Source organism: Ctenopharyngodon idella, chromosome 21 (genome assembly GCF_019924925.1).
Source record: "Ctenopharyngodon idella isolate HZGC_01 chromosome 21, HZGC01, whole genome shotgun sequence".
NCBI lineage: Eukaryota > Metazoa > Chordata > Actinopteri > Cypriniformes > Xenocyprididae > Ctenopharyngodon > Ctenopharyngodon idella.
The window spans coordinates 16407958-16423469 of record NC_067240.1 but is presented as its reverse complement, the minus strand read 5'-3'; the positions used below and the strand labels follow the sequence as shown (position 1 = coordinate 16423469).

The following is a 15512-nucleotide window of genomic DNA, read 5'->3' as shown; positions in this document are numbered from 1 at the left end:
CTCCTGATGTGGTTTCATGTTAGTTCCTAGCAGGGTTGAACTCATCGAATTACTTAAGTTAAGGGAAAATGTGCACACACACCAAAGTCATGAGTAGTCTGAACACAGATTCTCTATGAAAGCCTGTTTCTGCCTCAGAGTAAAAAAGTCACAATAATAAGAAACAAACTTTAAAATATGAGATTTAAAGTTGCAATTATGAGAAATAAATTTGCAATGGCAAGAGAAAGTAGCAAATGTGAGATTTAAAGTCACAAGTATGAGACATATGGCAAAATAAATGGACAATTGTGTAATATTCAAAGATGCAATTATGGGAAATAAAGTCACGATTACAAGACATAAAGTATCAAATGTGAGGTTAAAATAACAATTATGAGAAATAAGGGTGCAGTTATGAAAAATTGTGAAACATAAAGTGCCAACTGTAGCTGTGAGACAAAGTTGCAATTCTGAGAAATAAAGTTGCAAGACAAAGTAGCGACTGTTTTACGATTATTCATGATTATGAGATATATGACAAATGTGAGGGATGAAATTGCAATTAAGAGAAATAAAATTATGAAATAGTCACATTGTGAGATATAAAGTGCCAGTTTTAAAGTTGCAATCGTGAAATTATGAGAAAAAGTCACCATTATGAGAAATAAACTTGCAACTGTGAGACAGTCGCATTTTTGAAAAATAAAGCCATAATTACAAGACAAAGTAGCAACTGTGGGATTTAGTCAAAATTACAAGATATATGTGAGAATTAAAGGATTAGTTCACTTTAAAATGAAAATTACCCCAAGCTTTACTCACCCTCAAGCCATCCTAGGTGGGACTTTCTTCTTTTTTGATGAACACAGTCTGAGCTATATTAATAAATATCCTGATGCATCCGAGCTTTATAACGGCAGTGAACGGGACCAATGAGTATAAAGCTCAAGAAAGTGCATCGGCTGCATCCATCCATCATAAACATACTCCACACGGCTCCGGGGGGTTAATAAAGGCCTTCTGAAGTGATGCGTTTGTGTAAGAAAAATATCCATATTTAACAAGTTATAAAGTAAAATATCTAGCTTCCACCAGACTGCCTTCGTATTCAACTTATAAAGAAAGTGTAAAACTCTTGCATATTGAAATTACGAAAAAAGCGTAACTGATGTCGCATATAACTTGTTAAATATTGATGTTTTTCTTACATTAATGCATCATTTCACTTCAGAGGCCTTTATTAACCCCCCGGGAGCCATGTGGAGTACGTTTATGATAGATGGATGCACTTTCTTGAGCTTCATACTCATTGGCTGCATTTACACTGCAAGTCTTAATGCACAGATACGATCTTTTGACCACATCCGATTTTTTGGCCAGTGTGTTTACATTCACTTTAAACGCGACTGGTATCCGATATCTGTGTTTACATTACTTCCTGCCCCAAAATGATTGTCATTGATAGTTTTACATGCACATAGTAGACCCTCGGGTTTTGAATGACCGTGCTATTAAAATTATTTATATACTTCATGTCGAGTGGCCATGATTTCCTGTCAGAATGGATAAGTAAACAGCTGTCAGTGTCATGGATGTATTGCAGCGCAAATTCTGACTTAACGAATATATAGACTGGAAAATAAAGGTAATTTGCGTTTGATATTTTATCTACAGTTATCAGTTTTAGAATTCCATTTTTTTTTTTTTTTAATTAATTCGAGCGAGGTAGGGAGAGCGCGCGCGCGAGAGAGAGAGTAGCTACAGTGAAGCTTTTGGCTTATAAGAAAAACAACACGGCGGTCTCTTTTAAATTAACCGGGCAAAGGTTGAAATTCAGCTGCTGAATGTATGTGTGTGTGCGCGATTTCTTTCTAGAAAAATAGATCACATATAAAGTTCCCACCTCAATAATAAAGCTGCGAATTTTTTAGTGCGAGTGCATACAAGCACGTCTGCTTCATAATACAACATTAAAGCTACCTTTTAGTGAGCAAACGTGCCGCCCTCGCCTTGTGATGGCTTGGAATTCCAATGGAAATCGGATATGCGTGTTTAGACTTAGGTCGCATGTCCAGAGATCGGATATGTATCGGATTTAAAACTACATTTGGAAGTGGATCAGATCGGATGCGAAAAAATCGGATCTCGTGTGGATTTTTGTGTTTACACGTGCGCAACTAATTCTGATCTGTGTCAGATGTGAGCAAAAGATCGGATTTTTTGTGCCAGTGTAAACGCAGCCAAAGATCCCATTCACTGCCATTATAAAGCTTGGGTGCATCAGGATATCTATTAATATAACTCTGATTGTGTTCATCAGAAAGAAGCAAGTCATATACACCTAGGATGGCTTGAGGGAGAGTAAATCTTGGGCTAATTTTCATTTTAAAGTGAACTAATCATTTAAGTCACAATTATGGGAAATTGTCAGCCAGGTACGAGGAAGAAGAAGATGATCAGGATATAAGTTCAAAATGCAGAGTTTAATAAACATCCAACGGGTAGTACAGACAAGTGCTGACGTAAATGAGACCGGACAAACACTGAGTGAAGTTAAGGAACTAATATACACATGTGATTAGCTAAAGACGAACAGCTGTGATGATGATTAGTGTCCATGGAAACTGATGAGTGGCGGGAAAATTTAAATAAAGGAATACATGTGATGAATGAAAACAAACAATAGTCCATGAAAACTAAACACAACTGAACAAGTGTGACAGAAATAAAGTCGCAATTACAAAGTAGAAAAAGTCACATTGTAAGATATAAAGTGCTGTGTGTAATATATAAAATTATACAGTTATGAGAAATAAAGTCCAAATTACCTCTTTTTTTACTTGAGGCAGAAACAGGCTTCTGTAGATTAATGTTATTTATCAGTAATAGAAAAAGATTACAGTTTGATGAACTCAAGCTGTAAGTCTCAGCTGAGTTGGATTAGTAACATTAGTAACAAGCTATCATTCCTTTATTATTATGATGTTAGGAAAGGAGTGAAAGGCACACAGAATAAAACATTCATTGACAGTCAGTGCATCCATAAACAAATGAGTCAGTCATATGCAGTTAACGTCCAGTAGATGGCACTAAGAGTCTGATCACGATGGCCTTCCTGTACATAATGACAAATAGTCATCAGGCTTCTATCTGATTACCCAATAAAAGTTCTCACTCATGCTGAGGAGTCCAAGACTTGACAAGACCGGATTCTTCTTCTCCTCTTCTCATTTTACACACATGGACAGTTTATTTTTTTGTCCCAGTAAAATCTGAGAATAACAGCAAGTGCCTTCACAATGGAGCACAGCATATCCTAAAGCTAGCAATTGCAAAACTTTATTCCAAAGAGGAGGACTGGGTCTTTTTTGAGGAACTACAAACCCCATAATTACCTGGACGCTCACAGCTTTGGTGCAGGAGGGTCATTCTGCCGAATGTCTCCATTAGGCGCTTTAATCTCTGGTTCATTTGGACTGGTTTTAGGGGTCTTGGGTTTCTGTTGATCCCTTCTCAAGTGTCTCCTTTGACGTCTCCTTTTGGGCCTATCTTTAGAAGCTGGGTTCGTTTCTGGTACATCCAGCAGGGGGTCCAGGTGAATCTTCCCACTCACTGCATCTGAGGACTCGTCAATATACGCAAGATTTTCCCCAAAGTAATCCAATGGCTGAGAGATGGCGGGATCTTTGGGCGAGTCTTGGAGCTTATCCTCTTTCTCTAATTCTTTTCCTCTGCCACTGCCCTCTCCCCCTGGGACCCGTTCCGTCTCGGTCACCTCCGATTCTGACTCAGAGCTGCCTTCCGACTCATCCGATGAACCCGAGTAGGAGCCAGATTCTGATTCGTTCTCATCTCTCCCGTCCTCTCCGGCTCCACCCTGACTGTCACTGCGTCTGTGGCGCCTGTGACGCCGCTTTCGCCTGCTGCGCTTGAAAGGATCTTCGAGTTTTCCGGGAATACGGAAATCCACAGACATGTTCTGGATGTTCTGAGTCCAGTCTGAGGCGTGTGCTCTTAACTCTTCCATCTGAGAGCAGAAAGTAGGGCAGGAGAAATGGAAAGGCTTGAGAGTTATGGAGAGATTTGTATGTCACCAGGAGCAGAATGATTGAAATTTGATACAGATTTTAGGTTAATAGGAGTTGTGGAGATGAATTACGGGTGTGATGGAAAATGTATGGAAGGTTATCATGGAGATAGAAGGGACGGGAATTGAGAGAGAAATTAATGATCCCATTTGAGTTGCAGTGCTGTGTTTGACCAGGGATTTTGACCAGGCACTGCCCTAAACTGCACAAGCCATTTGGTTATAAAAAATTAATTTACATCATGATTTAATCATAGGCCTACCTCAGCTCGGGTTTTTTTGGTAAGAACCAGAATCCAGTTCCCAATCATGGAAAGAATGGACACAAAGTAGGCCAAACCAAACAATACCCAGAACCACACCAGAGGCTTGTACCAGTGATGTTCACCTGCTTCGCCATCACCTGATGGACAAGAAATGTACAGAATACGTAAAGATCAAGTAATTTGTTCAAATTAAAAGGATAGTTCGCCAGAAAATAAAACTTCTGTAATAATTTCATCACCTTCATGTGGTCCCAAACCTGTTTGACTTTAGTTCTTCTGTGGAACACAAAAGAAAATATTTTGAAGAGCATTTCAACTGTTTTTGTCCATATTATGGCAATAATGGGACTTTCAAGCTCCATGATGGACATAAAGGTAGTGTTAAATTATTTATTTTAAGCCTTTAATTAATTAACATTAATTAACGCAAACAAATACAAAAATGAACTGATAATGTTTGACATTAGATGATGTTTCAGGTTTGCGTCACCATATTAGATGTAGTCTGTGTATATGTGCATTGATCAAATGTTTTGATTTGATTTGAGATTAAATAAAAGGATATTCTGATCTGTTCATCGCATGGCTCATCATCATTATGGTTTAATTTAACGCTACCTTTGTGTCCTTTTTTGGAGTTTGATTGTTTTGGGTGCTATTAAATTTCATACTAAAAGTCAAGCTGAAATATTCTTTGAAATATCTTATTTTGTGTTCTGCATAAGTAAGAAAGTCATGCAGGTTTGGAATGCCATGAGGGTGAGTAAATGATAACAGAATTTTCATTTTGGATGGACTATCCTTTTACATGTGTTTCTTGTTAGATAAAGGTAAGATGTTTAGCATTGCAAGTCGTCGCTTTGGAGTTTCAGTTCTGCCATTTGAAAACCAAACCAAAATGTCCTGTTAAATAATGCAGTCAATGGTGGATTTGAACCATTGATAGAACAATCAACCCATTAAACACCCACCTCAAGATGACTGCAGTGGTTAAGTTTTTGTCATGTTTCATGGAAGAATGTGCCAAGGTTAAATGAGGTTTTCAGTGAGGGTTAACGTCTTGAGCAAGAAGTCAAGTAAGATAATTACAGGTGTAAATCTTATTTCTCTTAGAGTCGGTCACTCTCAACATCATGTTGGAGAAGAAAGACGAATTGGGAATCTTGTCAGAGAGACCAATCTACTTTGAGTGTAAACTAAACGAGCCGCGTGGGTAAAAGTGAGCAGCAGGTGCAAGCGCATATCAGGTTTTCACTGAGAAGCCGAGCAGGTGACCTGGTACCCCAGCAGTGGTACGGCATCTGTGGCGACGTGACGTGACGTGACGTCTCCGTTCCCTCCTTCAGGGAACTAGGGTGACATATGTAACCTAGACATTCCCTTTCAGTCGGTCACTCTCAACTGAAAGGGAACGTCGAATTGGGAATCCCTACCAAAGCACCACTGATGCTGCCCCTTCCAAGTAAGCCTCTTGATCCCTCTGTGCCTTTGGGAGATGGGACAGGGCTTACGCAGAGAAGGCGATCACTGCCCACTCAGTGAACTTGGATAAAACTGGGAAAGCATGCCCTTTCTAGGAAAAGGAACGCTGCAGAGGCCACATCCTCCACAGGAGGTTCTAAGTGGAGAATACACATACAGACTAACCCTGTAGGGCTGTACTGCATATGGAAGTCTCTGAGGTAGCTCTCACCCAGATTAGGAGGACTACACCTGGCAGAGACAGCAGAGCGGACTCTGCCAAGGGAAAGACACAGGATTCCGATTAGGAGCTATATCGTGGACAATACACATATGTGATCCCCTCAGGGTCACTACATATGTGCACCCATCCTAACACCGGCTTTCAAGAATACATCGAGTGAAGGCCTGGCGCCGGACAATCTACCACATCTGGCTGCTGAGAGTGATGAAGGAACTCACAGGGTTTGCCCTCTGGAGCAATATAAAGTGCACATTAAGGCACAGCAAGCCGACACTAGGCCAGGGCCTCTCAGTGCCTCTACCCATTTAAGGTGAGAACACAGGAGGATACCGGCTCAAAATGGATGCTATAGAACCTAGCGGATGTGTTAAGTGTCACCCAGCCTTTCCCTTCTGCTGGCCTCCGTAACAGACAAAGAGCTGGTCTGAGGTCCTGAAGCATTGAGTTCGGTCCAGGTACAGACACAGAGTGCGGACGGGACAGAGCAAAGCTAGGGCTGGATCTGCCTCCTCCGAGGGCAGCAGTTGCAGGTTCACCACCTGGTCCCTAAAGGGAGTGGTAGGAACCTTGGGTATGTAGCCGGGCCGAGGTCTCAGTGTTAGAAGAGGCCGGTCTGGGACACGGGGGAATTTAGAAACCGAGTTTTATTGGCATCCTTCATGTCAGCCAGACACAGCCAGAGATGGTGCTCCTGGATCACCAAAATGGACATCGCACATCCCAGAGCCGTCCTGAGAAACCAATCGTCCAGCCTTGAGGGCTCGGGACACGGTGGAGGATTCCACATGAGCCTGACCCTCTCGGCGGACCGGGCAAGCATAGGCATGAACTCATGGTCTGACTTGGACAACGCTACTGTTCCCGAAGAAGGCAACGCAGCCGAATCATCATCCCCTGTGAGATTAGGCTCACTCTTCGATGCATCAATCGACATCTGATCGTCGAGGGGAGTGCCGAAGGATAGACCGACAACCAGATGTCGATCAGACCTCATTGAAGCTTCTAACTGAAGAACTGGCTCGAAGAATAACTCTTGTAGATTGTAGAGCACAAAGCAGTTGAACCACTCGGCGAAAAAAAAAGCGAAAAGCTGATATGTGCTTGCACCTGCTGCTCATTTAATACCCATGCGACTAGGCATGGCAGTCAGATGCAAATATCGCATGCCAATGTGCATTGGCTCATTTAGTTTTTACTCAAAGTAGATTGGTCTCTCTGGCGAGATTCCCAGTTTGTCGGTCTTCTCCAACGTGACATCTCCATTCCCTTCTTCAGGGAACAAGAGTTACATATGCAACTGAGACGTTTCATTCAGTTTGATCTCAAAATGAAATGCAAATTACTTATAAAACTGTTGCAAAGCATCAAATGAGGAACGATTACATGGAAAACAAGTGAGGAAACATTTCAGGATTTCATTCAGTGGTACCTGCAACATAGTCTCCAAAGCCCACTGTTGTGAGGGTGATGACCACAAAGTAGGCTGATTCTAGCAGAGACCAATCTTCAACCTTCTGGAAGACTAAAATTGGCACAAAGATGAAGAGAACACAGCCCAGCAGGATAGAGAGCAAAGCGGTGATGACACGCACAATGGTTGGGCTCACCTTCCACTTCTGAATGGAGAAGATAAAGAAGACTGAAGAAAAATGTCCTGAGAATCTTGAAATAAGCAATTGTGACAAAGAGCCAGGAATGTGTATGGAAGCCTATCACTGTTTTCTTATTCTGAACTTTATTTTTTATTCTGAAGTGGAAATGTGACATGTTTGTCATGTTGGCTGAAAATGTTTTTAATCTAAATCCAAATGTTCAGTCCTTTTAAACTAAATCAATTCTTTGTCTTCATGCTATGTCTCCCAAGTCATTCAGTGAACTCTTTTTTTTTCTGTAAATGTTAACAATTGTCCAGTGAGATTACGTTTGTATTCATAATCATTTACCCATAAAAGAGCTTCAACTTTAGCAATGGCATTCCTCAGCGACGTCCCCAGATGGTCTCCAGCGGCACCCAACAGAAATCCAAACAAGGGAATGCCCACCAGTGTATACCAGATACAGAAGAACTGACCCCACGTTGTCTTTGGAGAGATGTTCCCATAACCTGGACCACAGACAAACACTTGCTGTGATCTGATGTCAGATATATTTAGACATTTCACAGTGCCAATGATCCCCAGAATGCAGAGGCCAGGCCAGGCTTTGACTTAAACATGCAGGTGTGTTCAGCCAGTAATGTGGCAATCCCATACCGATGGTGGTGATAATGGTGCCACAGAAGAAAAAAGCGCTGGCCAGGTCCCAACTGGTGCTGAATGTGGCATTGGTGGAATTGTTGGGGTCAATTCCAACACTGATAGCCTTTGCCACAATCTATATAGAAACAGTGGAGTGTAGAAAAAAGAGATTAGACATTAAACGCTGGACGATGTCTAATTGTTTTAACTTAATAATACATGATACAAGCCAATTTTGCAAGGTAAAATGACAGTTTTCTTAAAGTTAATATTTACTTCTAGTGCTGTTCGATAATAAAATAATGAAAATAATCAACAATGAATTTCATTATCAAATAATCAGGTCTGTGTGTTGTGCATGGAGAACTCCACCAGGGACGTAATTTTACAGTAGTGAAACACATTTCTATAGAAATTTCTGCTGCGGGAATAGTGCAAGTTGTCAAAAGCAGGAAAGAAGTTGAAATGAAACTATAAAACGCTTCAATGCTTTCATGTTGGTTGCCCTGTCAGGTTTGTGTTTTGTGCTTGAGCACATAATAGTTGCACATAATATATTTATCCATAAATTCATGCACGCATGTCTATTATGCTCGTTCTGACAAAGTCCGTTAAATTTACATACTTAAAGGGACAGTTCATCAGTTACTTAACCTCAAGTTGTTCTAAACCTGTATGAATTTCTTTCTTCTGCTGAACACAAAAGAAGATATTTTGAAGAATATGACTTCCATGGTATTTTTTTTCCCCATACTATGCAAGTCAGTTGGGTCCATCAACTGTTTGGTTACCCATATTCTTCAAAATATCTTCTTTTGTGTTCAGCAGAAGAAAGAAATTAATACAGGTTTGGAACAACTTGAGGTTGAGTAAATGACAGAATTTTCATTTTTGGGTGAACTATACCTTTAATAACAAAAAACACAAACAGACAAAGCGAAATGACGTTGGCTAATTATGTTGCAATAAAAAATATCAATATTGTTGGGTGTTAAATTTAGGTTTTTAAATTGCCAATAAATAACAGTGATTTAAACTTCGTGAACATACAGTCGTTTATTTTTTAATGAAATGCTTATATTTTAAAGCTTTTTTTGTGCATGTAATGCACAGCATAACATCTGTATTTGTTTTCATAGACCTCAATTTGAACATTGTAACATGGATAGGTAACCGTAACATTTTTTTTTTTTTTTTTTTTTAAATCTGATTAATTGAAGTAATTATTGATCAAATTAATTGATTAAAAAATTGTTAGTTACAACAATACTTACCACTATCAGGTTCTCTAGGCGCTCAGGATCTACACATGTGTAGTTGCCCAGAAACTCTTGACGGGTGGTTTGCAACTGGACATGGTGGCTTTCCTCATGCGGGGCCTCCAGGGCATTGAACACCAAAGCCCCCATCACTAAGTACAGGAGCACCCCAGTGAGGACAAATAAAAGGGTGGAGGAATGCATAGCTGAATGTCTGCTGGAGTCTGTTTGTTTCTTGTCCTTTCCACTTCTGGTGCTTGTCCTCCTGGGGACGAGACTGCAGTGCAAAACCAGTCGAACCCATTAAAGAAAGTTGCAATCACTTCACAGTGAAAGCTTAAGTGTGACCACAAAACAACTTTACAGAGGATTTTGGTCTAACCCATTAAAGCTGCAATATTGGTGTTGGGTCTACTTTCACAATATTATGCAAAGAAAACGTTCAATCACAAACCTGTCCTTTTCCTTCTCCTTTTTCTGGCTTGTCCAGCTCCGTCTGTGCTAAGTATAGAGTCTCTGGATACGTATCCACACGGAAACCCCTCGTCCTCGTGATCTGATTGAGGGGACACTGAGGGCAAGTTTTCAGAAATTTAAATGAAAATCAATAATATATATACAACCCGAATTCCCGAAATGTTGGGACATTTTTTGAATTCGAATAAAATGAAAACTAAAAGACTTTCAAATCACATAAGCCAATATTTTATTCACAATAGAACATAGATAACATAACAAATGTTTAAACTGAGAAATTTTACACTTTTATCCACTAAATGAGCTTATTTCAAGTTGGATGTCCAGACGTCTTCACACTGTTTTGAAGAGAAGAGGTGATGCTTTACCATGGTAAACATGCCCCCATCCCAACTATTTTGAGACCTGTAGCAGGCATCAAATTTAAAATGAGCTCATTTTGTGCATAAAATTGTAACATTTTTAGTTTTCATTTTATTCAAATTTAAAAAACGTCCCAACATTTCTGGAATTCGTGTTGTATATATATTTAAAATAACCATTTTTTAGAGTATATTCTAAAACGCGATTTATTCTTGTGATGGCAAAGCTGAATTTTCAGCATCATTACTCCAGTCTTCAGTGTCACATGATCCTTCAGAAATCATTCTAATATGCTGATTTGGTGCTCAAGAAACATTTCTGATTATTATCAATGCTGAAAATGTTGTACTTTTATCTTTTTGTGGAAACTAATACATTGTATATCATTCTTTGACAGAAAGTCAAAAGAACAGAATTTATTTGAAATAGAAATATTTAGTAACATTCTAAATGTCTTTATTGTCACTTTTGATCAATTGAATGCATCCTTGCTGAATGACCCCAAACTTTTTAATGGTAGTATACATATTTTATAAACCATACATGAATAGTAAATGTCTATTTTAAGGTCCTTTTGCTGATTTAAATAAAATGACTTTGACGGCACGCTGTCATAAAACACAAAGCCCTGGTGCCCAATGTGAAGCTGCTCTGAATACTTGTCTAACTTTAAACAAATGTATTTTTGGCTATTGGTGAGCAGTTATACTGACAGGAATCACACTGAGGGCCAGGTGGCTCCCGTCATGTCACAGAGGTTGCACCTTCACGGTCAACAAAACTCATAAAACAAAACACATCTGTCTTCTGTGTTACTTAACCGAATAGCAACAGCATACCATTAACCAGCTGTTAGGCAAACCAAACCTAATAAACAAGACATAGAGGTGAATTTGGGACACGAGGACAGAACGATTCACTCTCAGAACAATTCTAAAGATGATTCTTGTCAATACAGAAGATGAGCTCAACTATATGCTGAATCAAATTACAGAAAGTGAGGGTAAGAAGCACTTTAGTGTCTGTGAAGGCTGTGTAAGTTGTGGATAAAAGATTATGTGAAGGAAAAGTATCATGAATAAGAATTACAGTTTAGCAGTTATTGATTATTAGGTAACACTTTAGAATACTATTCCGTCATTAATAAATAACTACACGGGAACCAATGAGTAACGCAATATTAACACTACTCAAGAGACTCTGATTACCAAATTAGTAAGTAACAGTGCTTAGTCGAATGTGGTAGTTCACTATTAGCTAATTAAAAGTACTATTTTTTTCATACCTCCCAGCGGACTATAAGAACTACTATATACAGGTTCATAATTTACATAAATAATGCATAATGTGTAATAAATTCTAAAGTGAAGGTCATCTAGTAATGACATTAGTATTACCAAATCCAAGTATTGGATGCATTACTACATAGTATGTGGATAGTATGTGTTACTACATCCTTCATTAGGAACTACTACTAGTTTGGATCAGTAGTGAAAAGCATGATAACTCCCTAATGACTGAAGTAATTGTAAGCTTTTGAGGTTTTGGATAGTAATTCCTTCCAAAGGATTTATTTTATATTTTATAATATATATTATAAAATGTACAAACACTTGTGACAACCTTCCCCTACCTGGCGTTTATTAAAAATACAGTTCAAGCTTTCAGTTAATTCAAATATACCTTAACAGCTATTGCAAAAACATGATGATACTGAAATTTAACTCTTAATTTGAAGGACATAATTCACAAAACATCTTCTAATTTAAGGTTTTGAACTTTAAAACCAACATAAAAGCCACTTATAGTCCTTATGACAACATCCCCGTGTGACAACTAACCCTGGTCTCCCATATTTATATCACATGTTGTGTGACCAAATTATTTAATAGTTCTCATATTTTTATTTTATAGTATGAAGAGATATTTGTAATGATATACGCTGTGGTTTATATTGAGGACAGTATTTGTGTTTATGAGTGTACGGCTAACTCCTCATGTGCGTGTGTGAGATCTGAGAAGCTTCAAATGTCAGGAGGCCGAAATGTCTGTGGGAGTTATTGGGTTTAGAGTTTGATTCGGAGCACTGGAGGATCTGCTGACTGCGTAGTTGCAAACTCACTATAAAAAGTGCTCTGGTGAACCAGCAAATATACAGACATTCAGGCAATTAGATCTACAAATTAATCAAACCAAAGGCAATCTCCCCAAAATATAGCCTATATCTAATTACACCCCCATGCAAGTCGATTTTTACAGTACAGTACATTGTGTATATTCACAACTTCCTATTACTGTTATATAATTTACTTGTTGGTAGAAGCATGCGTAATTTTAAAAATCAGTTTTGTGAGAACATGATGTTGTGATACACATTATTTTACATCTTTATAGTTACACAGTCCATTTGGTTTGACTCAGTACACTAAACTTATAACTTAATAGCTGAATTTTCATGCACAATTATTCAAAATGTATGCAAAACATAGCATTAGTAAATAATTCTTCCAAACAGACCACCACATAACCCACCAGGATGTAATGTGGCAGCAACATTTGCTCACATTAGCACTAAAATTACAGAATGAATCAAGAACAGATTCTTACACACAAGCTCTCAAGCCCATCTCCCACCTCAGAGCAGACGTTCCGGCATGTCCAGAGAACTGCAGCCGCAAACTGCAGGATTCCTTCCAGAGGGTGTGTAAGTGTGTGTGTATGTGTGTGAGATGGAGAGAGACTGTTGCTGAGTGTCCAAGAATGAAAAGGTACTCAATCAGACAGAGGCTGAGCTGAGAGAGTGAGTGTACGCGAGACTGCCAGCATGTTTGTGGGGTTAGAGGGGTTTGTGTGTGTGTGTATGTGGGAGAGGGTGGGATCAGTGGAGCAGGGAAGGGCTATACTACAGTAAAGGATGGAGAAAGAGAGAGAGGAAATAAAGAAAGAAAAAGGGAAAGGGTGGGGTCGATGCAGAGATTCTGAGCTTGATCAGCTAATTGGTCTTTCCCTTTGGATCATTTGCTTCCTGGCCCGGTTTATCCCAGTTTAATGGAGCGGTTCCGTTCAGAAGGAAGGTTTACTTTCTACTCGGAAATGCCGTTGAGGGGACAAAATATGTGCATAAACAAAACAAAACAAAAAAATGATTTGTTAAAAAAACATTCAAATAGGTAATCCTTCTAGATGATTATTTGGAAACACTTTACGATAAGGTTTAATAGATTAACATTAGTTAATGTAATAGTATATTATTGTTCATAATTTATAATCATATTCATACATTTATATTAACCTACCTACAACGCGGTTTGAAAAAAACATGAATAACTTCTACTATGTGTGTATATGTATAGTGCTGGGTAGATTACTTACAAATGGCAATATAATCTGACTACTATTTGATTACTTTTAGATTACTTTCAACCTAACTCGTTTATCACATTGATTTGAACAGAATAAACCATATAGATATAAAAATACAAAGAGAAAGAAAATATATTCCATCATGAAGTGTTGTAATGTAAACATTACATTATATTCTCAGGGGCAAATATCAAAGAGGATCAAAGAATTTCAGCTGACAAAAATTTTTGGGAATCCCTGCGTTGCATGTAAATATAAAATGACATGAATTTGTATATTTGAAAGACAAAAGCCTTCCAAAGACAGCAATACATGGTTAAATGACTCACTGAGTTATAATTCAAATATTAATCAATGTGTTTATTAGGAGTTGATTAGATATACAATGTTGCAATGTTGATTTACTGCCATTGTGAGAATAACATGTAATCATATAATCAATAAAACAGTAACTGTAGTCTGATTACACATGAATATTTTAAAACATAATGGCCCGGTTTCACAGACAGGGCTTAGACTAAGCCAGGATTAAGCCTTAGTTCAATTAGGGCATTTAAGTATCTTTTATAAACGTGCCCTAGAAAAAAAAAACATTACTGCATGGTGTGCATCTTGAGACAAAACAATGGCACTGAGATATTTTAAAATATGTCAGTGTAAGTTGTTTTCAGTTAAAACAGCTCAAACAAGTCTAGCTAGCTTAAGCATTGTCTGTCATTTAATTACAAGTACTTAACTTTTGTTATCTGATTACGTAATCCAGATTACATGAAATCAGTTATCACCCAGTACCAGGGTTGGGGAGTAACTGTATTTCATTACAGTTACATTTTAAATGGGTGATAATCAAATTACAGTTACATCTGAAAAGTATTTTAGATTACCAAAGTGATTACTTTGAATTTTAATGTCATTTAAACATTAATGTAAACTGTGACGGGCAATTAATGTAAACAATTGGTGATTCTCTGACTCCGACAGTCTGCAAAAGCATCCTAAGCTACAGTTCTGTTCATAAGTTTCATACCCCTTGCAGAATATGCATCATTGTAGTAATTTTAACAAAATAAGAGGGATCATAAAAATCGCATGTTATTTTTATTTAGTACTGTCCTGAATAAGCTGTTTCACATAACAGATGTTTACATACATTCCACAAGACAAAATGACTGAATTTATAAAAATTGCCCCATTTAGAAATGTACACCCTTTAAACTCACAATTGGGTTTTATAAAGTCAGAATTGGGAGATATAAACTCAAAATTACAAGTTATAAAGTCAGAATTGCGTAATAACTTGAAATTCTGACTTTTTTTCTCGCAATTGCGAGTTTATATCTCAGAATTCTGACTTTTTTTCTCAAAATTGCGAGTTTATATCTCAGAATTCTGACTTTTTTCTCTCAAAATTGCGAGTTTATATCTCAGAATTGACTTTTCTAAATATTGCGAGTTTATATTCTGACTTTACAACTCGCAAATGCAACTTTATATCACGCAATTCTGAGAAAAATGTCAGAATTGTGAGATAAAAACTCACAATTACCTTGTTTGTGTGTTACATACTTATTAGTATTGCAAAAGTATTTAGATTAAGTTACAAAACTTGGGTAATCTAATGAAATACATTACAAATTACTTTTTAAAACATGTATTTTGTAATCTGTAGTGAAATACATTTTAAAAGTAACCTATCCAGCCCTGCCCAGCAGTGTTATTCATTATTAATATTCATATTCATTCTTAATTCATGTCCATTCATAATGACTATAC

At 37.9% G+C, this 15512-nt stretch overlaps 1 protein-coding gene across 3 annotated transcripts; it reads right to left on the bottom strand.

The window, feature by feature from the left end:
• Nucleotides 1-2446: 2446 nt before the first annotated feature.
• LOC127504238 (potassium channel subfamily K member 4) lies at nucleotides 2447-13495 on the bottom strand. Of its 3 annotated transcripts, none has more exons than XM_051878786.1 (8): nucleotides 12984-13495; nucleotides 9991-10107; nucleotides 9552-9813; nucleotides 8293-8413; nucleotides 7984-8144; nucleotides 7470-7656; nucleotides 4333-4472; nucleotides 2447-4045 (listed from the first exon to the last, which is right to left on the bottom strand). In XM_051878786.1, the coding sequence occupies exons 3-8, from the start codon at nucleotides 9738-9740 to the stop codon at nucleotides 3386-3388; spliced, it is 1458 nt and encodes a 485-aa protein (XP_051734746.1). In that variant the 5' UTR covers nucleotides 9741-9813; nucleotides 9991-10107; nucleotides 12984-13495; the 3' UTR covers nucleotides 2447-3385. The 3 variants fall into 3 exon arrangements, with proteins under 3 accessions (XP_051734746.1, XP_051734747.1, XP_051734748.1); XM_051878787.1 differs by having other exon boundaries at nucleotides 13011-13495; XM_051878788.1 differs by having other exon boundaries at nucleotides 2447-4009; nucleotides 12984-13492.
• Between the last annotated feature and the right edge of the window lie 2017 nt (nucleotides 13496-15512).